The 23,606-nt window shown below is 34.3% G+C and overlaps 3 protein-coding genes and 3 long non-coding RNA genes across 11 annotated transcripts in view; 4 read left to right on the forward strand and 2 right to left on the reverse strand.

Moving 5' to 3' along the window:
• The window catches only part of LOC143211040 (uncharacterized), a 30,563-nt gene extending 17,031 nt beyond the window's left edge, over nucleotides 1-13,532 (forward strand). Inside the window, exons 8-11 of the mRNA XM_076428446.1 lie at nucleotides 9,294-9,478; nucleotides 10,389-11,342; nucleotides 11,935-12,453; nucleotides 12,569-13,532. Of these exons, the coding sequence (XP_076284561.1) occupies nucleotides 9,294-9,478; nucleotides 10,389-11,342; nucleotides 11,935-12,453; nucleotides 12,569-13,378 (2,468 nt within the window). The 3' untranslated portion in view covers nucleotides 13,379-13,532. The remainder of the gene's footprint in view (nucleotides 1-9,293; nucleotides 9,479-10,388; nucleotides 11,343-11,934; nucleotides 12,454-12,568) is intronic.
• LOC143211037 (uncharacterized) lies at nucleotides 2,720-6,532 on the reverse strand. Of its 4 annotated transcripts, none has more exons than XR_013009369.1 (5): nucleotides 6,376-6,532; nucleotides 6,061-6,213; nucleotides 5,413-5,554; nucleotides 4,693-5,304; nucleotides 2,720-4,608 (listed from the first exon to the last, which is right to left on the reverse strand). It is a non-coding gene; the product is annotated as an uncharacterized LOC143211037 (long non-coding RNA). The 4 variants fall into 4 exon arrangements; XR_013009368.1 differs by having other exon boundaries at nucleotides 4,693-4,757; nucleotides 6,376-6,528; XR_013009370.1 differs by having other exon boundaries at nucleotides 4,693-4,757; nucleotides 6,457-6,471.
• On the forward strand, nucleotides 6,631-8,447 carry LOC143211039 (uncharacterized). The gene is made up of 2 exons (XR_013009371.1): nucleotides 6,631-7,653; nucleotides 7,779-8,447. It is a non-coding gene; the product is annotated as an uncharacterized LOC143211039 (long non-coding RNA).
• A 247-nt stretch (nucleotides 13,533-13,779) lies between the features above and the next one.
• Nucleotides 13,780-18,212, reverse strand: LOC143211013 (bestrophin-4). 2 transcript variants are annotated; one of them, XM_076428404.1, is made up of 9 exons: nucleotides 18,034-18,212; nucleotides 17,570-17,704; nucleotides 16,568-16,734; nucleotides 15,761-15,918; nucleotides 15,370-15,600; nucleotides 15,201-15,281; nucleotides 14,971-15,122; nucleotides 14,600-14,743; nucleotides 13,780-14,515 (listed from the first exon to the last, which is right to left on the reverse strand). In XM_076428404.1, exons 1-9 carry the CDS (start codon nucleotides 18,210-18,212, stop codon nucleotides 13,780-13,782), a joined length of 1,983 nt encoding a protein of 660 aa, XP_076284519.1. The 2 variants fall into 2 exon arrangements, with proteins under 2 accessions (XP_076284519.1, XP_076284520.1); XM_076428405.1 differs by lacking the exons at nucleotides 17,570-17,704; nucleotides 18,034-18,212 and adding an exon at nucleotides 16,965-17,337.
• LOC143211036 (uncharacterized) lies at nucleotides 17,081-23,104 on the forward strand. 2 transcript variants are annotated; one of them, XR_013009366.1, is made up of 4 exons: nucleotides 17,081-17,222; nucleotides 22,435-22,572; nucleotides 22,885-22,969; nucleotides 23,047-23,104. It is a non-coding gene; the product is annotated as an uncharacterized LOC143211036 (long non-coding RNA). The 2 variants fall into 2 exon arrangements; XR_013009365.1 differs by lacking the exon at nucleotides 17,081-17,222 and having other exon boundaries at nucleotides 18,283-22,572.
• A 19-nt stretch (nucleotides 23,105-23,123) lies between these two features.
• The window catches only part of Grh (grainy head), a 250,160-nt gene continuing 249,677 nt past the window's right edge, over nucleotides 23,124-23,606 (forward strand). Inside the window, exons 1-2 of the mRNA XM_076428395.1 lie at nucleotides 23,124-23,200; nucleotides 23,396-23,430. The gene's annotated coding sequence lies outside the window, so the exon portion shown is untranslated. The remainder of the gene's footprint in view (nucleotides 23,201-23,395; nucleotides 23,431-23,606) is intronic.

Below are 23,606 nucleotides of genomic sequence, written 5' to 3' on the forward strand. Positions count from 1 at the left end.
CTACATACATATAAGAACAGCGAGTTTCCTATGTGAGTAAGAAAATGTTTATAATACTAGAAATTGTCAAATGGTGTTCAGGCTATAGATGGGCTATTATTTTCCTGTTCAAATCAATTAATAAAGTAAGACAATATAAAAGGATTTACTACGTGTAATTAAACCTTTATGGACTATTTAAATCAATCTGAGCCGGAATAGAATCATAACTTTTACAAATTTATATAAATAACATTTATATAGGTATATATCTTATATTATTATACATTTATATGAACAAACTTTTCTCGTTTCACTCTATTTCGAATGTGATTGAGTTTTGAAATATACCAGCATAATTGAACTGTATAAAAATTGTAATAAACCTTATATGATTATGATGGAACAAAGAATTTTTCTTTACAATCGTTCTTTAGTAATCGAAACAGTTATTTGAATAGAACATCAGGGTTGAACAAATTGCAATGACCTTAAAATATCCTTGATTATTGGATTTAGAATTTTCGTGCACACCGAATTCCTTTTTTCAAATATATTTTTTAAATAATGTTCACTCGAATTTAAAGGAGATCGTTATATGTATTGTATAGTATACATATATTGTTTAACTGAAGTGCGTTTGTATGCACGCACATATACGCATGTATGTATATTTTACGATGACAATTGCAGACACCTTCTTAAATTAGTGAAACAGAAAAGTGATTACGCAGACGATTACGTCAAAACGTGGAAAACATATTTTACCATCAACGGTTTTATCCAGCACGAAAGTAATTACGGATTCCTCGAATTTGAGTTGACACAGAAACGGTGAAAACGCGAACGTCAATAAATGATTCCTTACATATTTTTTCGAGCATTGCGCGAAATTTTCATGCTAATGCCATTATTGTGATACATGTGTATTCTGTATACATATATTTTTATATTACAAACTTTGTAATCGAACTTAATCAGAATTATTTGCAATCATATTTCTATATTGCAATAACACATTTGCACACTCTGTAGATATATGTATGCTAATATTAATTTATGGAATTACATATTATATTGCGTGATACAAAGATACCACAAGTATCGGTATTAGTTTGTCTATTGTAAGTCCAATATGTTATATAATTACATTCTTAAGTTAATAAAATTAATTATGGTTATAGACTGCGGATCTCTATTTGTATATTTGTAGTCGATAAAAACCTAAGAATTCAATAAATTAAAAATGTTGATTGCAAATATGCGATACCATTTATATTTATTTTGCTAAATTCACTAATAGAAAATGTAAAGTTCTATCGATTTATATTTTTCAATTCGTTAATAAGAATATAATTTTGCCAAAACATCCGCAGTCTACTGATTATTTACCATACCGGATTTGTTAATCATTAAAGTTATGTTCACACTGAAGCAACATCGAGGGACTTTCTGTTGCCTCTTGTGGTCTTTACTTCCTCTGCTTATATTACAATTTTCTAGGTTAACCAGTTTTTGATTGTTTAAATCATATTCTGCGTAGAGACGACATACCAAATGTACATATATATAATTCTAATCCTTTGTCGAGTGTTCAATTATTGATATTGTACTAAGTATGTGTTAATTAAAAGTTGAAATTATGGTTTTAATTTGAACTTCGCCCGTATTACAGGAGCATTGAAATTGTAATCAGAAAATTCCTTAAATAAATGCAACTGTATTTACTCTCTGTGATACGTGTACAGCCTATATACTTGTATGCATACGTTTTGTTGAAACATATCTATATTCAAAATCTACTGTAACATTAACTGCACTTGAGTAATAAATTCGAACAATAAAAAATGAGAAATATTTGAAGTTATAATATGATATATTTGTTTACCTTAATTTCCTTATTATACGTTATTCACATAACTAATGTCTTCTTTCCATAGTGCGTATATTAATTTGTATGTAGTGATGGGCGCAATCGACTAAAAACTATCGATTTAGTCGATAGTAGCTGTTACTATTTTCAGTCGACTAGTTTTACTGAACTATCGACTGAATTTCGCAGTGGTGGGGGTTACTATTTTCAGTCGACTAGTTTTAGTAATTTCGCAGTGGTGGGGGTTACTATTTTCAGTCGACTAGTTTTAGTAATTTCGCAGTGGTAGGGGTTACTATTTTCAGTCGACTGTTTTACTGAACGACTGAATTTCGCAGTGGTAGAGGTTACTATTTTCAGTCGACTGCTTTCACTGATATATATATATATATATATACTGCTTTACTAAACCCAACTAAACCAGAGGTTACCTCTCTGATTGAATTATCAAATTAATTAATTAATTCATTAACCCCATCCGTCCCTCGGTGTCAAATTGACACAGTGGTAAAAAACCGATAAAATAACAAGCAGGTGATTAGTTATTTTTCGATGATTTTTAGTCAAATTGATGAGTTAAAATTTCGGTTATGTGTTTCGCATGAAAAAGATAAAAGTCACGAAGTCTCGGGCAAATTTATACCTATAAACAATTCGATATTTCGAGAAAACTGCCAGATTGACGGAATTCAATTGTTGTATGTACTACTAAATATTAATTATTACAAATATTCTCCGAAAATATGAATGATTTATGCATTTCATTTATGTTAATAAAATATTTATTACATTCAATACAAAATTGATATTTTATTATTATATTTATCCTATCCTATATATTATATGTAATATCGATAACACCAAAAGGATTATTTATTTATTTATTTATTATACATGTATAAATCTGAAGAAGCTAGGATTGTTGTATTCTAAATAATGATAGTACAAGTTCGTGGGAATGGAACTTTATTCGACAGATCAGGTATAGCGGATTTTTCTTCCAGGCCCGCGAGATACATACTTACCGTGGCCTTGTGTGGGCCCATCGGATCTTGGTCGGCGCGACCCTTCGGAAACTCGGGGGTTTATTATGTGCTATTGAGGCCTTTAGGCCGGCAACGAAAGATTCTAAGTAACGAGACATGCATATCATAAAACATCTAAATTGCACGCGCTAAAAATAGCTTCATTGTCGCTTGCTTCGTAAACCGACCCGACCATTTGCACGCCAAATGTTTTATTGTACGTGCCGGTGGCCGCTACAAACCCAATATGTATATATAGACTTAAATCAAATAAAAATATAAAAAAATTACAGTAACATAGCATGTATTAACAAATTAATCGCAATAGAGGAAATTATAGATAAACATTAACTTAAAATTAAACATTTCTTAGTGCCCTACATAAGAATTTCTTAAAGTAATCAATAGATCCATTGAAGAAATCAATCATATCAATAAATTTAATAAAACCTAATATTTTTAGACCAGCGTTTACAATATTATTACAGTGCTTTGAGAAATTTAATGTAGGTGTAACACAGACGACCAAGTCATTAGTTTCACTAATGTTTAATTATAAACTTATAAATAATATAAAATTGTAAAGTACTATATTTTTAGATAGTCTCTCCAAATTATAATAAATAGGAAAACTTATATGGTATGAAATATGATATTGTGGAACGAAAGAATCTTCACGTGCGACTTTTCTTGGATGTGAAACCACTGTGAATATACTTATAACTTTGACAATATAAACCGGCTTTCTAGCTAAGGATTGAGATTTTTCTCAACCACTCGAGTTCAGTAACGAAATAGATTTGAACGCGTCTGCAACAGCGAACACTTTTGCAAGCAAGGAAGCGAACGCTTGGTTTTCTATGAAATCAAATAGTTTAAACCATTTTTAATTTTAAAACTGCTCCCTGAATAATTTTAATGAACTGTGGCTGCTTTTTTGGCGCTGCCCTACGCTGCTGTTTTAGAAAACTTCTTATTTCCTTGCCATATTCCTTTCCTATTGTTGTCCATTCTGCGCGGGTCTGGTCAGTCCTGATATACATGTGGCGACCAGATCCACGGCCTCTCCTGTGTCTCTTCCAGGTATCTCTCGAACCTATTCGAGATTTACGGTCAGGCCCTGGCGAACGTTTCCTTTCTTTACGACATCCTCTCCTGCTTGCCTTCCTCTGCTCTTTCCGTTTTTTATAGCATCCTTCCGCGATTGCTTCTTTCCACGTGTCTTTACCTGTCTTTCCTCTTCTCCTAGATTTTCCTTACTTTCCTATCCTTAATTTCTTCTCCTTACTTTCCTCCCACTATTCGGGTTTCCACCTCTCTTCCATTTTTTCCTTTTCCTCGGGAGTTTCTATACGTTGACGAGTCACTTAGTCACAAGTCGTTGGTCTCTGGTCTCGCGTCGTACACCAAGTTTTCTCTTAAATAAACTCGTGTTGAGGAAACATTCTGAGTTCTAAAATAGTGTTTAGTAGTATACATAAGTTTTCATAGTGTATATATAATACAATATGTATAAACAAAAGCGCTCAATAGTGTGGCAATATTTTGAACAAAAGACACCAACGAGTGCCGTGTGTCGCTTATGTAAAAGAGAATACAAAAGTGCAAAAAACACATCCAATTTAAGTGACCATTTGAAGCGCAAACATTTCACAGTGCTGGAAGCCGATCGTCGCGTGCACGAAGAAGCAGAGTCGATAGACGTGGATGATCAACTTGCAAGTGCTACACCTGGAACATCAACGCAAGCACAAGGAATTACATCGGTGGCTTTCACTTCAAATGCAAATTTGGCAATCCAAAATGAAGACTTACCAGGTATGGTGCAGAGGTCTCGGGTTCATTTAAGGCAGCTAACATTGAGGACAACTTCAAATGATCTATCACAAACAAAAATTACAAAATTAAATAATCTGGTGGCAGCCATGATTTGTAAAGATTTGCAACCGCTAACTATTGTAGAAGACGAAGGCTTTAATGAGTTAATTAAGGAGCTTGAACCACGATATAAACTTCCCAGTCGAAGAACACTGGGACGGACCATCTTACCACAATTATACATTGACACTAAAAATATAATTTTAGAAAACTTGAAAAAAACAAGTCATGTTTCTATTACGACAGATATCTGGACCAATTTAAATATGCAATCCTTTTTAACGATCACTGCACATTATTTTATTGAAAATAAATTACGCTCAAACGTATTAGCCACTAATCTTTTAACAAATAGCCACACAAGTCAATATATTGCGCACTGTATTCAAGATATTTTATCGGAATGGCAAATCTCAAATAAAATTTGTGCTGTCGTGACAGATAATGGTGCAAATATTAAAGGAGCTGTACGTAACTTAGGCTATATGCATTTGCCATGTACAGCACACACGTTAAATTTAGTGGTAAACGATTCCATAAGTGGTGTGACTGAAATAATAAATTTATTAAAAATCTGCCGTTCATTAGTTGGGCACTTTAAAACAAGTGTTGTAGCAGCAGAGAAATTAAGAAGTATGCAAAAGCAAATGGGCTTACCAGAACTGAAGATAAAAAAAGATGTAGCAACACGCTGGAATTCTTGCCTCGTGATGCTGGAGAGACTGTTTGCAATAAAAGTGCCTTTGTCTGCTGTCATAGTTTCATTAAGCAGAAGTCCCACATCACTTACAGCTGAACACTGGGAAATCATAGAAGATATCATACCGTTATTGAAACCACTAGAATATGTTACAACTGATTTATCAGCAGAAAAATATCCCACAGCATCCAAAATTGTTCCTTTAATAAGAGGAATTCAAAATGCTATAAACATGATTACACCAGAAACCACAGCAGGACTACGTTTAAAAAATAATATTTTAAATAATATTGAAATAAGATTTAACTACATCGAACAGAATAATATTACTTTAATAGCCACACTATTAGATCCAAGGTTTAAAATAGCTGTATTTGAAGACAATAGGATTGCACAGACAGCACAGAATATATTAAAAGAAGAAATAAGTTCCTTGGCAAGAACAGCCAGTAGTCATGAAACGAATGCAAATAGAGCCATAGCAGAAGAACCATCTCAAAACAATGAATTTTGGAACTTTTTTGTATCAAAAGTGTCACAGTTAAATAACCAATCTACGCATATTGAAAATGTAACAACCATCATCCGTCAATACATAGATTTACCATATGAAAACATTAAGAGTTGTCCAGTCGCATTTTGGAACAAATATAATTGCACAATGCCACAGCTTTTCGAGATAGCAGATAAATATCTTTGTATTCCTGCAACCTCTGTACCCTCGGAGAGAATATTTTCAAAGGCTGGACAGATTATGTCTGAAAGAAGAAACAGACTTTCAGCGAAAAACTTAGACCAATTGATCTTTTTAAATGTCAACATTTAAAATATATGTATATATATATATAAATTTGGGTCAACTTCATAGTGGAGACCATAATCATTTAAGGTTAGATTAATTATAATTTTGGAATTTTTACCTTAATTTAATTTTATTACTAATTTCTACTACGACAAATGTAAAATATAAAATAACATTAAATATTTTTAATTTTAGGAACCTCTCTCTCTCTCTAATAAAGCTGAGCGTCATGAAAACCATCGAATATGGAGAGCAATGAACATGAACCAATAACGCAATTCAGTCAAATAAGCCAATTCAGTCGACTGAAAACTATCGACTAAATAGTCGATAGTATGTAGTTACTAAATAGTAACTAGTCGATAGTTGAATTTAGTCGATAGTGCCCATCACTATTTGTATGTTTACTTTTCCAGATGAGAAAGTACATTATTATTTACAGCGGACTATATGTATACACAGAGGTTAGAAAGGAAGCAATTCATTGTAACATGAATATATGCATAATATTATATATCATGATAATAATTTATCGATAAGCACTATTTTAAAATGACTACGAGATTCGCACTAACTTGCACCAACTATTCAAACAATATAGCAAAGGCAGTGATGTGATACGGGACGCTTTTCACGTGCATGCGCGAGTTTCGGCAGGAACGTATCTGCGTCCGAAGTGGTCCGATGAACTATGGATGAATTCCGATGTTTGTGGGGAACCATGGGAAACTGTGGCGCACTGTGCCACTGTGGTGGCTTTGGCGCCAAAAATTAGCGGGACGGCCAAGGTAGTAAGCAGTACTTAGTAGGGGCAATAGTAGGCTATGGTGGGGGTATGGTTTAGTACCACAGTACCACAGCCTTGGCATCACTGGTTCCCACTGTCGATTGCGGTCGCGGTCGCGATCGCACCAACGGTCGTCATCACGACGATCGCCGTCGCGGCGGTCTTCATCAGTCTTCATCGCGACCAGTGTTGCAGTGATGGTACGGGAAAACTCGCGCATGCGCGGCGAATCCAGGAACGTATCTGCGTTCTACAGTCCGTAGCTTGTGGGGCAAGTTTTCTTTAGAGCGGTCTTAAACTTTTGTCCGCTACTGTATATATACAATTAGAATATATTTATATATTACATGTACATACACATCAAATTTTAATATAACATACGCATTTTAAACGTTATGTTTGAAAATCGAGAAGAAAAGATTGTGCGAAGCTATGCGGGGCAACCAAGGTGCCCGATTTCGTACTTCAGTGACGCTGGAATCGTCGCGCATGCGCGAGTTTTCCCGTACCATCTAACAACACTGATCGCGACTGGTAAACGCAGGGTCATCAAGTAACTATAGAAGGACATGGGAGAGTATAGAGCTAATAAGGATGGGGATACAGGCAGTACGTATATACATATAAATTTTTGTAATATTTTCAATTTGAAAACCTAAATGAACAAATAGATCTCGGTAATATTGCATGAAATCAAATAAAAAATTATATAATTTTCGTTTTTTGTATCACAGCTCCAACAACTCAAAAAAGATATTAAAGACGGGTATACGCGTATACGCACTGGCCAAGGGGAAGAAGGGATGGAAGAAGAGGAAGACAAAGAGGAGCAAAAAGAAAAGGATCCTCAAATGTGTACATCTTTAAAAATTAAACTATTATTATAGTATTATAAAAAAAATTTTTTTGATGTATATTGTAACATAATATAAGTTTACAAAATTTCACAGTTGCATGTACAACAATTAGACTGCGTTTATGCAAAATAAAAATTGTCTGCATCGATTGCAAGAAATAGAAACTAAATTGAATGTTGTTCCTTCCCCTAATGATTTTAATAGAGGAGAAATCGCATATATTGACGTCTTCAAGTTTTAAAATTTTCCAACAATTTCGATTTTCATCTACTCAATTTTCCTATAAATGCATAAAGATCCGCAGTCTACTTATAATATATATATATATATATATACTCCCTCTGTCCCATAATAATAGTAGCAAAAGAAAATAAATATAGAACGCAACATTTATTGTCAAAAAACTAGATTACAATTAAAAATATATTACTCCTAATTTTTATTTTGAGTGTTCAGATAGTTTCTCGATTTTTCAATAATTTCGTTACTGCATTTTAAACTTGTAAGTAAATAGGAAGGATCCCTTGCCTGCGACGCTTTGCTTTCCCTATATGCGTGAGCGTTATATGCGTACCCCGACGGCACACCGGCTCGGTTTCAGCCTGGCCCCTGTGCACAAAAGGGCGCGTTTTCCGCCTGCCGAGGGCTCGAGCCCAGGGCCTGCCGGCCGGGCTAGGATTCAGCCGATTTGCAAGATTGCAAGGGTGCGGGATTCGCGTTCTCATTGCGTGATAATACAAACACGGGTTTTTTCAGTAGTCAAAAACGCCAAATAAAGGTCAATCTAGGCAGCAATCGCCCTCAAAGGTCTTATTTATTAACTTATTATACTTTTGTCGGTAACAAGGGAGACTGCTACGCATTTGCAAAGTACTGCCACATTGATGCGACCCGCCCTGTGTCGCGCATGCGCGAGAAAAGTTGGGCCCAATCGAAGCACTGATTGGCCACATTAGTGTGATACCGTGCTGCCCTCTCAAAAACAGGCTGAATCCCAGCCCGGCCGTCAGGCTCTGGGCTCGAGCCCCCGGCAGGTGAAAATCGCGCCCTTTTGTGCACAGGGGCCAGGCTAAATCGTCCTGATTTGGTCTCAACGCTGAGCCAAGCATTGCGTTAGCCCGTAACGTGTCGGGCTGGGGCTCGGCTAGCTGGGTCCGGCGGTGGGCTCGGGCAGACTGTGCTGTCGGGGTATATTCGGTTTATTTTTTTTTATTCTATGATGACAATATTAATTGTTTTAACGATTCGATCTTTAGATACTAAAGATCAATGAATTATCAAAGTGTTTTATAACATCTGCGGATAAAGCTGGTTTATAACACATAATTATAAGTCGATTCAACATAAAAAAATGTCAAAAACATCCTCGGCTTCCGAGGAGGGGAGTTCGAGTCTTTAGCTTGACTTCCAAATGCATTAAAATGGAAATTTCGAAAAAGCATCAGCTAATTGATACGTATGGGAAGGTCTACGAAGATAAGTGTCGAATTTGTTTAAAACAGACCGTTGAAATTTGTGAACTATTTCGAAATGGAGATGCTATTCCTCGTAAACTTATGGCTGTTGCGTCCGTACAGGTTAGTTCGCCACTCTTTTTATCATAATAACAATACGAAAACAAGTTTTTTTTAACTTCGATCTCTTTGTTTATACGTTCTTTAATGTTTCCGATATTGTACATTCTATACGATTGTTGAATAAGCTTTTAGGATCGATGTAATTTGCGTTATTTACTCCAAATGACTGAAGCTAACAAGAATGGATATAGTAACTATATTTGAAATTTTGAACAGATGCTATTTAAAAACCACTGTGTTTTCGAAGTAGAATTCACTGTACACCTTCAACTGTTTTATTACGAAATAATTATTCATATAATATGCTGTAAGCAAACTTCTGTTTTTTCAAAGTTTTTACTATTTATTGTGTGTTGTAAATATTAACTATTTACAGTAATATACTATTTTAAGTGTTTCATTTGAAATTTACTTCAAAGGACAGTTCCCTGACAGTGTTACTTATTTTAAACAATTTTGTTTACTAATTATATTAAATATAGCTCTCTTAAACTTTGTTGTAATTTATATTTGTGAACCTTGTATTTGTTTTCAACTAAAAACTACGACTTACATAAAAATAAGAAGAACCAAATACAAATAAAAACACATTTTACTTACATTTTTCTTTCTCCGATGTCGAGTCACACTCGACAAGGGAGACTGCACAGGGTTAATTTATAGTAGAAACTTTCAGAATTTTGTATTTACAAGTCCGAGTGTAATATATATTAAGTTTTTTATGGAATAATTTGTTCATATTTACTACTTGTATCGTTACGATATCCATTATACATGTTTAGGTAAAAATTTAATTATTCACGCTAAAGTAGTTGACTTTAATAATTGTGATATAAAATATATAATAATAGGTTTTCAAATTTTCAATTATTATTATTATCTTTACAATAAGAAATATCATCTTTTTTAGGTAGAAGAAGGAGACGGTTTGCCACCGGTGATTTGCTTGCCTTGTAATCAACGTTTGGACGAATCTTATGATTTTAAGTGTCAAATACAAAGTACCGACGAGAAACTTCGTCAAATTCTGAAATTGAAAGCTTCTTCCAATAACTCAGGTAGCAGTGCCAGTATAGTCACAGCAATAATCGCTGATGTGATATCTAGTGTAATATCTTCTGAAAAGGAGAATACAGAAAAGCAGGAAGAGTGTCCTACAAACTTTTGTCCTGACAACTTTTGCTTCACGAAAGACGATACTTCTTTTTGCTTGAACACGGAAAGAATCTTATTTTGCTACGACAGAGAAACACAAAGTCAATTATGCGACGCGAGAGAGAAGAAAAGCTCCGAGGATGTAAACAATTATAAAACTCTTTTAGAGGATCCATTGGAACAAGACAATTCGGTTAAACAAGAATTATCTCTATACAATGAAAATAAGGAGCGCAGTGAAGTAAATAATTCTGTAGAACAAGATGGTATCGTGAAACAAGAAGAATTACACTTGTTTCACGGACTACAAGTGGAACAAGGTAAAAATAATTCTTTCAAAGTTGATGTAAATAATGTGCATGAAGTATCGGAAGATCAACGAACGTTGGACGAAACATTAAAAACAGATAGTACACAGGACGACGAAGAAAAGCCTCTTATATCGCGCACAACTAGAATACGATGTACACAATGTATTAAATCCTTCCACACAAAAGTGGCCTTACAGAGGCATGTCATGGTGCATAAAAAAAAGACTAAATTACGATATGTATGTTACATATGTGATAAACAGTATTCTACTCTTGCGAAAGTGAAGAATCATGTTGTAGTTTGTCATAAGAAGGAAGATATCGATGAAACAAGGGTTAGTTGTAAACAAGAAAGGGATGAAGCGAATACACAAGACAAGAGAATTAATAATATTCAAGTGAGTATATGTAAATTTGATTAGATGTTACCATAGATATCTATACAGCACTTTCTTCCAATAGTTGGGTATACAGCAGTATACAGGGCCATAGGGGAATATTTTTTTACAGTACCCCTACCCTACCAATTCCTCTTGATACGTGAAAAACGAAACAAACGACAAACAGTTGCCTCCTTACCCATTATTTAGTTGTCTCTCTGAACAGTTCGTGACTTCGTGAAGCTCTCTCACTCTCTCGTGCGTATATTAACCTGGTCGCACGTGGAATACAGAAAATTACGACATCAATTTTAAATCAACATCTTACCGTATTTTAAATATGTAATTACTTGATAATTTGAATAAAATACGTATACACCATAATAAAAGATGTGTATCATTTTTGGTATGTATTGAACAAGCTATAGGAAAGTTGCTTTTGAAATACGAACGCGAACATGCTTGCTCAGTGGTGTGGGAACCGTTCGAACGCGATGAAACGGGAGACGTACTATTGGGCGAGAGTACTGTATTTTAATATTCTGTGTTGTCTTGACTATTTACACTTGTTTTAATACTAACTTAGCAGTACTAATTTCTTATATTTTAGGATAAGAGAATAAGAGTGCAAAAGAATGATGATTCCTTAAAAGAACAACGAAAGAACTTAAAATTTACTTGTAACGTGTGTTCAAAACAATTTACTTATCAAAAGTCTTTTATAACTCATGTTAAAAATCACCCAGAATATAAATCGGAAGAAGTAGATGAGACCGACCAGTGTTCAGAAAAGGAAAAATCGGTAGATAACGTTAAGGAAGAAGAAGACAATGAAGAGGAAGAAGATGAAGAAGACGAGGAGGATGAAAACATTCCTGCTGAAAGTCTACAGTGTACTCAGTGTGGAAAGTTATTTGCAACAAAGAGGAATCTGAAGAGGCACCTTTCTACGCATAGCGGATTAAAGTACACTTGTGGAACTTGTGGTAAAGGATTTTCAAGGGTGGACAAATTAAAAGATCATGAACAATCGAAACATAAGGCTGAAATATTTGATAGTTCCGACTTAGATGATAAAGATGATTCAGACAGTATAAATAAGGGAAGTTATTTAGAAGGTAGAAAAAAAGTAAGTGACTTCTTTTTTTAAGGTATACAATTTTTATAATATATAAAGTTTAAAATAGAGAGTTCTCGTGCTTTATGTAAAAATAACTACTCTCTAAAGAATAAAAATATTTTAGGATCGTCACAATCGACCGCATAAATGTGCAATGTGCCCTAAATCCTTTGCACAGGCTCAATCTCTAACAAATCATATGGAACGTCATACGCGTGTTAAAGAAACTCAAAAAAGGTTCCTCTGCGAGGTTTGCAGTAAGTGTTTCGCACAAAGTGGTTCGCTTGTCGCGCATATGCGTACGCATACCGGGGTCAAACCATACGTTTGTAATGTATGCAGTAGGGCTTTTACAAAAAGCACTTACTTACAATTACATCTGCGAACGCACAGCGGGGAGAAACCTTACATTTGTCAGTATTGTAGTAGAGCTTTCGCACGTGCCAACACGTTGGCACGACACATAACAGTGCACACGGGAGAAGCAAAATATCATTGTCAAATTTGTACAAAATCATTTAGAAGACTGACCTCGTTGAACGAACACACATATACGCACACTGGTCAAAGACCTTACGCGTGCAAAATTTGTACAAAGAGATATAACAATGCTGGATCGCTATACGCGCATAGAAAAAAGTGTAAGGCGCAGCAGCTGACTAATACCGGATTTGCGGTTTCTGTGGAAAATTCTGTGCCTCAACAGGATGTAAATGTGTCGCAAGTTTTGATCTATTCGCAGAGAAAGCTGATGGAAGACGCTACTGTTGGACAAGTTACTCCTACTCCACAGTATATGATCGCAAATGTGCACAATCAGAAAAATTTGGGAGCAAATATTATTCAACCGTTTGCAATGGACGATCCAAATGTTTATGCAATTAATTCAAAACAATTTAAGAATCCCTACTACACAATCTACCCAAATATGTAAGATAATAACGTGTGCGGAAAATTGATTAAAGAATGTCTTTTTTTAGAGATATTTGTCTGTTTTATACCTTAACTTTAAGGAGTGATAAAACGAATAATGCAAACTAAAATCGAATAACTTAAGGTAACTATTGAAATAGGTAAGTAAACAAATGAATCGCTCATTGTGAATATAATATGGTTTTTTAAATTTGTCTGTACATATATAATCTAGTTTTCTAATCGCACAATTATTTACTTTTAGTAATATGAGAATGTGTAACTTAATCAATGTTGACAGCATTCGTGAATGTACAATGTACATCTTTACTAGATAACAAAAAGTAGTATACATTTTCTTTTTCGGTACATGAATACGACTTCGAAAATAGTATCACATTTATGTATTTCAAATTGTTAGACTCACTCTCGTTTATTATCATCTAAATGTTTTAAATTCGGAGAACTTTTTGTTTCAAGCATTATCGCTTCGATAGGTGGTATATCATCAGCTGTTCCTTTTCGTTGCATTCTCAACATTCGTTTCCATTGAATACCTTGCCTTGTGGGGGCTTCCATAGATCTATGTCTTCTCACGATATGTCTCGGACTTTTAGTCTTCAATGTAGATAAGTCTGCTTCTGGAAGTTGTAAATGGTGTACAGAATGACATCGACTTTGACTTGTAACCGGGTGGGGACTATCTTCTGTACCGACTACAAAATTGTCAAAAAATGTTGCAGGGTCGTCACGTTGTGTCTCCACTTCTGGAGATTGATCCAGAGTTGATGCTTCGGACATAGGAAAATTAAAGACCTTTGGACCGTATTCTCCCCATGGATTAGGGTCACCGGTGTATACTGCAGGTGTATCTATGATTTGTTTTGTAGGCTGTGATAAGTTGGACACACTTGGTGAAGACTGTAGAACGATTTTCGGACTTCTCATTGCTGAAAAAAATGGTTTTCGATTCGGATCGACTCGCAATGATGAATGTTTCGGCAATTTCGAGAATTTTGTCACAGCTTCTGTTACAATTTTTGATCGATCCTCTGTTTGGTCGATCTGTGACAACGGTTCCTGAAGATCGAATTGTAAAACTGTTTCAGGACAACTTTGATCAGTCCTCGTAGGTGTGTTAGGGTCCAAGCTGATCTGGCTGAAGCAAACGAGTCTAACTTAGTGAGGCTTCGTTGCGGAGTTTACTTCTACAATATTCGAAAGTTATTTTATTTAAGTTTACCGTCTTTGGCACACTGGACTATCATTATTATGAGTAGCTAGACTCATATTTGACGTGTACAATGATTGTTTTAATGATCTCGTTTCTTCTTCATCTTCTTCTAGAACATCTGGTAAAAACATTGTTTGTTTTTCTTCTGGAACTCTGTAGCATTTGTAAAACATAAATTAACAGCATATCTGTCACATTTAATGTGAAACATCGCTATATTTCGAATAGGTTCTAACAGATTTTTCAATGAAAAATTTGAGTGCTGTTTTTAATTCTTCAACGTTGAAAATGGCCAATATAAAAGAATACGTGAGAAATATTTTTACGAGTTCTACACTCTACTAAAAATGTTCCTTATAAAAATGATTAGAAGTACTAACGTCATGTTCGCAACACTGCCACGGTATGTTTTCTTTTTGTAAGCGGCCGCTGCTTCAGTATATGGTAGTGTTAGATTTTCAGCATCGAAGTAAATATCTTTGACTAATGGTGGACATCGATTCATGAGAGTATCTACTCCAAGATACGACACCTATAACAGATGCGAATATTAGAAAATTCCAATAGTTTTAGAATGATTTATAAAAAGTGAAGAAAAATGTATTATTACTTTTGTATGACGATCGATAATCCAATTCAACTCAAAGTCTTCGTCATCATCTCCAAATGGATTAATTAATTGTTCAGCTACCTGAAAGCAATTCAATCTTCTAATATCTAGTATCCATGTATACAATTTAATTTGTTTGTTCTGTGCATTTCGCTGGACAAAGAGATACCTTTAATAATCCCATGAAGAAGAAGAATTGTAGAATCGTGAAAACTGGTACGTAAATGTCGATTTCTAGTTGAAATTGTTTGTCGTTACCTTCGATGTATTGCCGACCTATCAATGCAACACCAAAGAAACTATACGTTGCCAATGTCACTACTTGCGTATAAACTAATGGAATAGATATCCAATCGTAACTCCATAGAAGTCCACATTTCGTACGAAATTCATTAAATTCCTATAATCATTCAATGTTAATTTAATAATTTTAATTTTTCATCATACAGCATTAAATATTGCTGTTTTCATGTGTTTCTAAATAATAGTACAATATGTATTAGCATTAGTATTATTTATAGTATTACTAAGTAATAGTAATACCGTATACCGTACGGTACCTCCATAATTAATTTTAATCCTTGAGCGTCGGGAATTCTTCGATTTACACGTGCCTCTTTTAAAAGATTAATGAACCATGTGCAAGGAATCCAATAAGTATTGAACTCCAGACTTGGTACTGCAAGAAACAATTCCAATTCTAACGATGTCATAAATCCTGCAATGTACAAACTAATATTAGCGATTACATTATTGATTTTGAACTTTATGTGTCGAGGATAAATTTCATACCGTTTGTATTTTCTAACTATGTAGTTGTTAATTCAATAGTATTAGAAAATTATTAATCAACTATTTCATCTGTTAATTAAGTTATTTCTATCGAAAAACTTGAAGTCTGATTATTTTATTAACGTTCGATAATTTATAGAGCATTGTATTTTGTGTAAATTTTGCAACATATATATATATATATATATATTTTTTTTTATGTATTTCTCAAAGCAATATATAGAATTCATAAAAAAATGCTAAAAAAAGATTGTGAAGTATACCCAATACGCAGAGTTTTTAAAGATGTAATTAACCAGAAGAGTGCGTGCATCTTGATTAAAATGAACTTTTTATTGGGACTCGATGACAATGATCATCTTTATTGTTGAGATTTCTTATCATGGATTCCATCAATCTATCATAGGTTTTTGTCGCATCGCTCTAACTTTCTTCAATTCAAAACAAATATTGTATAAATGCACTGTTGCTTCAATATACGTGCTATGGGTTAAAAAATTAGTACGCTCATGTTAGAAAAAAAACCTGTTTTATAATATATGTCAGTTTTTACTTCGTTAATTTCAATATTTTACCGGAATCGACAACGTGTTCAAGCGTTGGAAATCGCTTTTTCACTGCAGAACTGATTGATCTTAAAACGAGTATTAAGGAAAGATTTAAATATCGCATTAGTGCTCTTCGAAGCATACGAGCATACTCATCGCTTCCCGTAACATATAATGCAATTGAATGCATCACCCTGAAAGAACACATTAATTATAATTAGTATGAAATAGTGTTAGTAATTCATTGGACATTTATATTCACCATTAAACAGCGGATCTGTATGCAAAATAAAAATTGTCTACCTGAATTTCAACAAACTGGAGTGAAATAGAAAATTATATTTTCGAAATCAAAAAATTTATATGTTTAAATTATTCTAATGTTTTTACTGTTTTTAATTGCACTTATTCATTTTTCTCATACCCAGTAAGCAAACGTGCTCGATTTTGGACGGGTATCTAACCAAGCATGCATAAGTAGCGCATTCTGCTGGCAGAAAGACCGCAGCTTCTACCGGGCAGAATCCAGGACCGAGCGGCCAGCATTGTGCCCGAGCAGCTTCTGCCGGGACCGGGCCGAGCAAAATCCAGAACCGAGCGGCCAGCATTAGGTGATTAGGCCAGAGCAGCTTCTGCCGGAGCCGGGCGTCTGTCGCCAGATTGGCACCAAAACAGATATCATGTATGTACTCTCTTCCCCTCTGCAACGTCCCCCACTATGTAACAATAAGACTGTAGACCACGGTGCCCGTGCTGTAGATTGGTCTAGATCTACGTCATCTCACCGTGACCCCTCATCTGGCATCGCTGACCGGGCCGGGCAGTGGGCAGATGCCCGCTCTTCCTGCCCGGCATATGCGCGCGTAGATACCCGTCCAAAATCGAGCATCCTATGCTTCGAGCGACGCGCGACGTTCGGCCAGTATAATGCCCGTTGCCTGCTCGCCAGGCTGGGCTCGATTTCTGCTCGAGGCAGGCTCACTGGATAAATGTATAAAGATCCGCTGTCTATTTATCATTGCAACTCACTTATCTGGCCAAGGTATAGCCTGGTACTGTTGCCACCACCTCTGTGCAACATAAGAAACATAGAACCCAAGAACAAAACTTAATGGAATTAAATTAATAAATTTGTCACAATAAATAACGATTTGCTCAAAGTCTCTGAAAGAAAATTTGATCGGTCAACTGTTTTGTCTCTTGATTTGTCCAGTCTAGCAAGAAGATTACAATTGAATTGGTGGCTGGGGCAATGTTGGACGTGAGATTTCTTTAAGATCTATCAGCTTTCATCTCCCGTAAAATTTGCATCATCCAACTACGTTCCAGCTAACAATTTATATCTTCATGAAATTTATGCAAATTTTACAATTTGCAGAACAAGAGAACTGGAGAACAAGATTCGATGGGAGAACAATAAAAACTAATAGATCTAAAGGAAACCTCGCATCGAACATTGCTCCAGACCCCAATTCAATTGTTCAAATACAAACTTCTTTTGCGAGGCAGTAAGCAGATGTCGATAAATGGCAGAAAGTGTAGCAAAACTTAGTAGAAACAATAGAAGTTCCCTGTAGATCAGTTTATAAAGGGAACCTCTCCACATGAAAAGGAGCCTGGTGAATCCGCCACTCGTGGAATTGGCAACTTGATTTTGATACGTCACTGTCATCCTTTCTTGATTTAGTTCTTATACATTTTTTCAATGAATGTTTAATCCAAAACAAAATAACTTTGTCGTAAGAATAACAATTTCCTTCTTTTCATTGTTGATGTAAAGTTTCTCTTGGTACCCTAATAATATACAGTTGAACAATTTTGGTAAAACAGTGCTATAATTATATATATACATGACGAACGTACATATTAATACATGCAGATATGTACCATTAAATAATACGATAATACCTCAAACACAGTGAAGCCAAAATGCAATGCAATGCAATAAAATATTCTATCATATTAAATTAATACCAACGATTTAAACAGTTCGCCCAGACTGTGTTGGCCAGGAAAGAGCACACTAGTTTAAAATCCATTGTATGCCTCTGTAAATAAATACAGTTAAATTTAATTTCTTTAAAATATGTAAACATTTTGTTAGAAGTTTCGAAAGTTCTAAGAAATATTGGGTTTTCGTATATTAACCCTTTGCACTCCGAATAATTTTCCAATTTTGATGCCAACAACTCACTATACTATCATACATATTTTAAATGTTTTATTTGAGATTTACTTCCAAGGTCAGTTCCTTGACTGCTATACTTATTTTCAACAATTTTGCTTACTAATTATATTAACTTATATTTGTTTTTAACAAAAATATAAGAAATTAAATAAATAAAGGAAGAACCAAATACATTTATACATTTTTCCTTCTCTGATGTCGAGTCACACTCGGAGTCGAGTCGACGAAGGAGTGCAAAGGGTTAAATAAAAATTGATATACACATCTACTTGAGTCAAAACTAGAAAAATAAAACGATTTCTACATTGTTACGACGATGGTTGTCGTTGGGAAGTGTCGGCTTCATAGTTTTCAGACTATGCACCATAAATAATGTCGACTAGTCTTGGGACTTACGCCAAAATGCATCGCTGTTAAATATAACTTTAGACATTGAAATAACTGCCGTCTGAGTAAACATACAATTTATTGGAGGTTTCTAACACTCGACCGAAGTGTCGAGCTGTATAGTTGTTAATTATCATAATTAAACGTTAATATCGATTACGTAAATTTACATTTAAACATTATGTATATCTTTGTACAGAATTTACGATACAGACCAATTATCGTAATTTGTGTATTTTTTAAGCGTACTTTACTGCATGTTCACGATTATTTCAAACAAAAGTTATTTATTCTAGAATTATTCGTATTTGCGGAGTACAAAAATCCTCAACAAGTGAATACTTATTCATGCAAAATATCTCTCAAATTATGCGCAGTTGCTGCAACTGTATTTCGTTCGTACTCGATCTTTGAGGGATCGACGAAAAATCGAACCTATACTCAATATTTTTGTAAAAATTATTAAAAAATATGTGTTTAGAAGATTTCATATTTTTCTAATGACTATATATAGACTGTGGATCTTTATGCAATTATATGGTTCCTGAAAATTTTAAAAAACATTTCGTCACATTTTGATATATTTCAGGCAAAGACTACTACCACTGAATATAATATTTTATTTGGTTCGACCTTCTTAAAAATCGTCTCGAAAAATTGCAAATTGCATAAAATTCCTCAGTCTCGTAATAATTAAAAGGAAAACACTGATAATGTTCTCGCAGCAACAAGTAGAAATATTAGTCTGTTTGCAGAAGTGCTTATTCAGTTTATAAATGCTTAATTAATACAAGTAATTGTAACTATAAATAGCTACGAATACGTCTGCAAACGCGAACTGCAGCAAGCGTGTATGCTGCGCTAATACTGAACGTTGGCGCGAATGTTACAGAGGTACTCTATTTCTACAAAATTTCGAATTATACAGGGTGTACCAGATAAAATGTTACAAGCTGTCTTCTCGGAATCTAATGAAGATATCGAATTAATTTCTTTTTAATTAAATGGTTAAGGACGAGGGTTAATATTTTAGTATGTATTAAATTTTTTTGGGGGAGAAAGGAGGGCCCCAAATTTTTAAAAATGGAAAGTCTTATTGATTTTTTGTCATTGTGATACAAAATTGTGTTTTTTTTTGTATTGCGCATAGTTACAGAGTTATAGCGAACAATTGAAATTGCTATGTATACTTGATAATGCGAGGACGAAGAAATATGACTTACAAAGTGCTTAGAAGTACAATTACATAATTTTGAACGCATTTAATAAAATGTATGTTATAATATGATATTTTTCGTTTTCTTCCGTTCCTTCAAAGTTTCAATTCACAATAAATTGTTCACTATAACTCTGTAACTATGCGCAATAAAAAAAACGTTCAAGTAAATGCTATTGGGTTTAATGAGAGGGGTATCGCAATAACACGAAAATCAATAATATTTTCCATGTAAAAAATGTTGTGGGCCCCCTTTCTCCCGTGAAAAATTTCCCCAAAAAAATTTAATATAATACATACTAAAATATCAGCCCTCCTTAACCATTTAATTAAAACAAATGAATTCGATATCTTCATTAGATTCTGAGAAAACAGCTTGTAACATTTTATCTGGCACACCCTGTATGTAGAATTTTTAAGTTTCCAAAATTATATAGATGTTGTAACAAATTTCTCAAATCTAGTCAATTTGTCAGATCTTTTTGCAGCTTTGAACAAGCTTATAACGAAATAAATGCATATCACTGCATGTGTCTGCAATCGTCGCGCCTACTCTGCTGTTAATGACACGTGCGCGAAGCGTCATCATTGTCTAAGTCTAACAGATTGTCTGACGGCCACGGGATGCTCCCCGAGGGAGCAGTCTAAAAATATGTTGGAAACAAACACGCGACATTGGCCGAGCTACGAAATACTTCCGTTCAAGTTTTAATCTAATGTTATACATAGTTTAAGTCAGCACAAACTAACTAAAAGCAGTTTCAGATCTGTATCACTAGAAATCTTTAATAAGAAGAATTCTACATTCATTTTTATGTTAATTTCATGAAGCATTCCATAATGGATTCTAACGATAAAATAAGAAACAGTTAAAATTTCACGTTTGTTAATGCTACTGACGAAGAACACAATTAAAATCGTATTGTTGGGACTACAGTATATATCTAATCATTATAAATTTAGATACTGTTACAATGATCTATGATACAAATTATAATGTTCATAGTAACATAAACACAGATTATTAATATTTTATTAAATAATTTTCGAATTGATGAAGTATATGTGTATCATGCACCCGTTGGTGGAATGAAATTTTATGAAATGGACTTGATACCTCAACTATAATTTTGAGATACGTAAATTTCAAAGTATAAGAAAGAATGTGTTATTGATAGAAAAATAAACTGAACAATTTAAACGTCGTCTTACAGTATTTTCATTAGGCTGCAGACATGGAGTATGAATATCGGTGCCAATATTTCTGAAGCATTCTCACTAAACATTGAAAAGTGTTATATTATAGACGAGTGTATTGTTTTGCTGATTATCCATATATATTCACAGTTTTCAAAATGTATTCTGCAGCGAATTACATTAACACATGACACTCATAAACAATATTCCTCTCGACACGAGCGTAGATATGTGTACCCGAAGCTTATTAGGGACAAACTGCACCGCTAAGGCATCTGCATCGTCATTGTGGATGCATGTTAACAGTGAAGCTGTTCAATTTCGACTTGATGGCAGATGCCCAACTCTGAAAGAATTTGAATGTCAAGCTCGTATCGAATATTATAATTCTACATTCTACTGAAAAATATTTTCTTTTTTGTAACATATGATCGAAAAAAGGTTCGACGATGTTCCCGTTATAGAACTATTGAAATTATACTTGGAACGTTTTTCTTATAATCGTAATTGAAGGATATAATTGGGTGGGTGTACACACATTTTTTAAAATAGTAACATAGAAAGTCGTTGTAGATGTAAGTAAGTACTCACTCACAGAGAGGATATCTCTGGTATGTACTCGTTATTTGGAACCGGCAAGATACTATTAAAAACTGCCAGAGTCTGTGGTTTCAATCGGTTCGACGATGACGTAAAAGTGCACTCTACGTTACCGATAGTTTAATTCGACACTTTAATTTGAGCGTTCCTCCATAGAGGGCCACGAAATTTCAAGTCAGAGATCGAGTTAGTTTAATTTCCGTTATGACTTTCTATTCAAATTGAATTGTCTATTTGTTATTATTTCTGATTTAGTTTCTGACTGTTTGTCAATTGTAATTAATGAATTTGCTCTTTCTGTTACAGATTCCGCGGGAAAGAAATCCATCGATCGAAGGACCATATTCATTGCCCAGATCGATACTTCACGTTGCTTTCGATAATCGAAAGCGTAAGAACTTCATGGCGTACTTTGTTGAAGCAGGAGAGTACGCGAGCGTGAGAGTACAAACTATATTTCAAATTATACTATGTTATTGAACATCTTTATACATATATCATTAATGAAAAATTAATAAATAATCAATTTGAATGATTAATTTTCTATTAATTCGCATTTACTCTTGTGTCGCGATGATCAACTGAATTGTGCTTGTATTTGAATTCGTGTCGTGCGATAGATATCGATTTTATTTAATTTCCGGTAAAATTAATTTTGATTTGATGTTCAGCTTGAATTATTTATTTATTATTCATTCTTATTAGTTTCTGACTGTTGATCGACTGAAATGAATGAATTTGTTGTTTCTGTGACAGATTCCGAAGGAAAAGAATCCATACATATACATAGATGCTACTCGATGCTACTCGGTGCTTTCTTCAAGTAGGAGAGGACGTGAACGTAAGTACAATTAATAAATATTCAACTTTAATTATTTCATTCCTATTGAGATTAAATGGATTTATTCTTTCTGTTAGAGTACCCTAAGGGTATAAAATGTTTTGAACCAGTTGCCTAATGCTGCCTAATGCTGCCTAATGCTGCCTAATGCTGCCTACCTTGACGACCAAAGACGACATCGATACTGACATTGAGAGCAATGTTCCGTGTTGTCTTCAAGGGGGAGAGAATGTGAGTGCCAACACATTTTTACAATTAATTTCTATTATAGAACATTTGCTTTCAAAGTACTAATGAAAAATTGTACATCCTACACTTTCTATTTCGAAAATCATTTAAGTAGCATTTACATTAAAATGTTTTTATGTGCCAATAAAATTGTACGAATCGATTTTAATATGTTTATGTTTTATTTTTTGATTTCAGGACTCTAACGCAGCTTCTCATACTCCCAGCAAGTAGTAAGTGAATAAACAACTGTCTTTTTTCTTATTCTACTTCTTTCGTAGATAATTTAGACGAGTACAGTGACCGCGTGAGAGTGTTGGAGAGCTTGTGTCTTTTGCCATTTCTTAAATATAGGGCTAGGTAGGTAGGTAGCTTACATTCTTGGTATGACTGTTTATTCTAAGTAGCG

The sequence above is a fragment of the Lasioglossum baleicum genome, chromosome 7 (genome assembly GCF_051020765.1).
Source record: "Lasioglossum baleicum chromosome 7, iyLasBale1, whole genome shotgun sequence".
NCBI lineage: Eukaryota > Metazoa > Arthropoda > Insecta > Hymenoptera > Halictidae > Lasioglossum > Lasioglossum baleicum.

Coding starts and splice junctions, on each gene's coding strand:
- LOC143211013 (XM_076428404.1), bottom strand. CDS start 18,212: ATGACAGTGACGTATCAAAATCAAGTTGCCAATTCCACGAGTGGCGGA. Junction 17,705..18,033: donor CTTACTGCCTCGCAAAAGAA/GTTTGTATTTGA, acceptor ATTTTCTTTCAG/AGACTTTGAGCAAATCGTTA. Junction 14,516..14,599: donor AGTCCAGTGTGCCAAAGACG/GTAAACTTAAAT, acceptor CGTTTGCTTCAG/CCAGATCAGCTTGGACCCTA.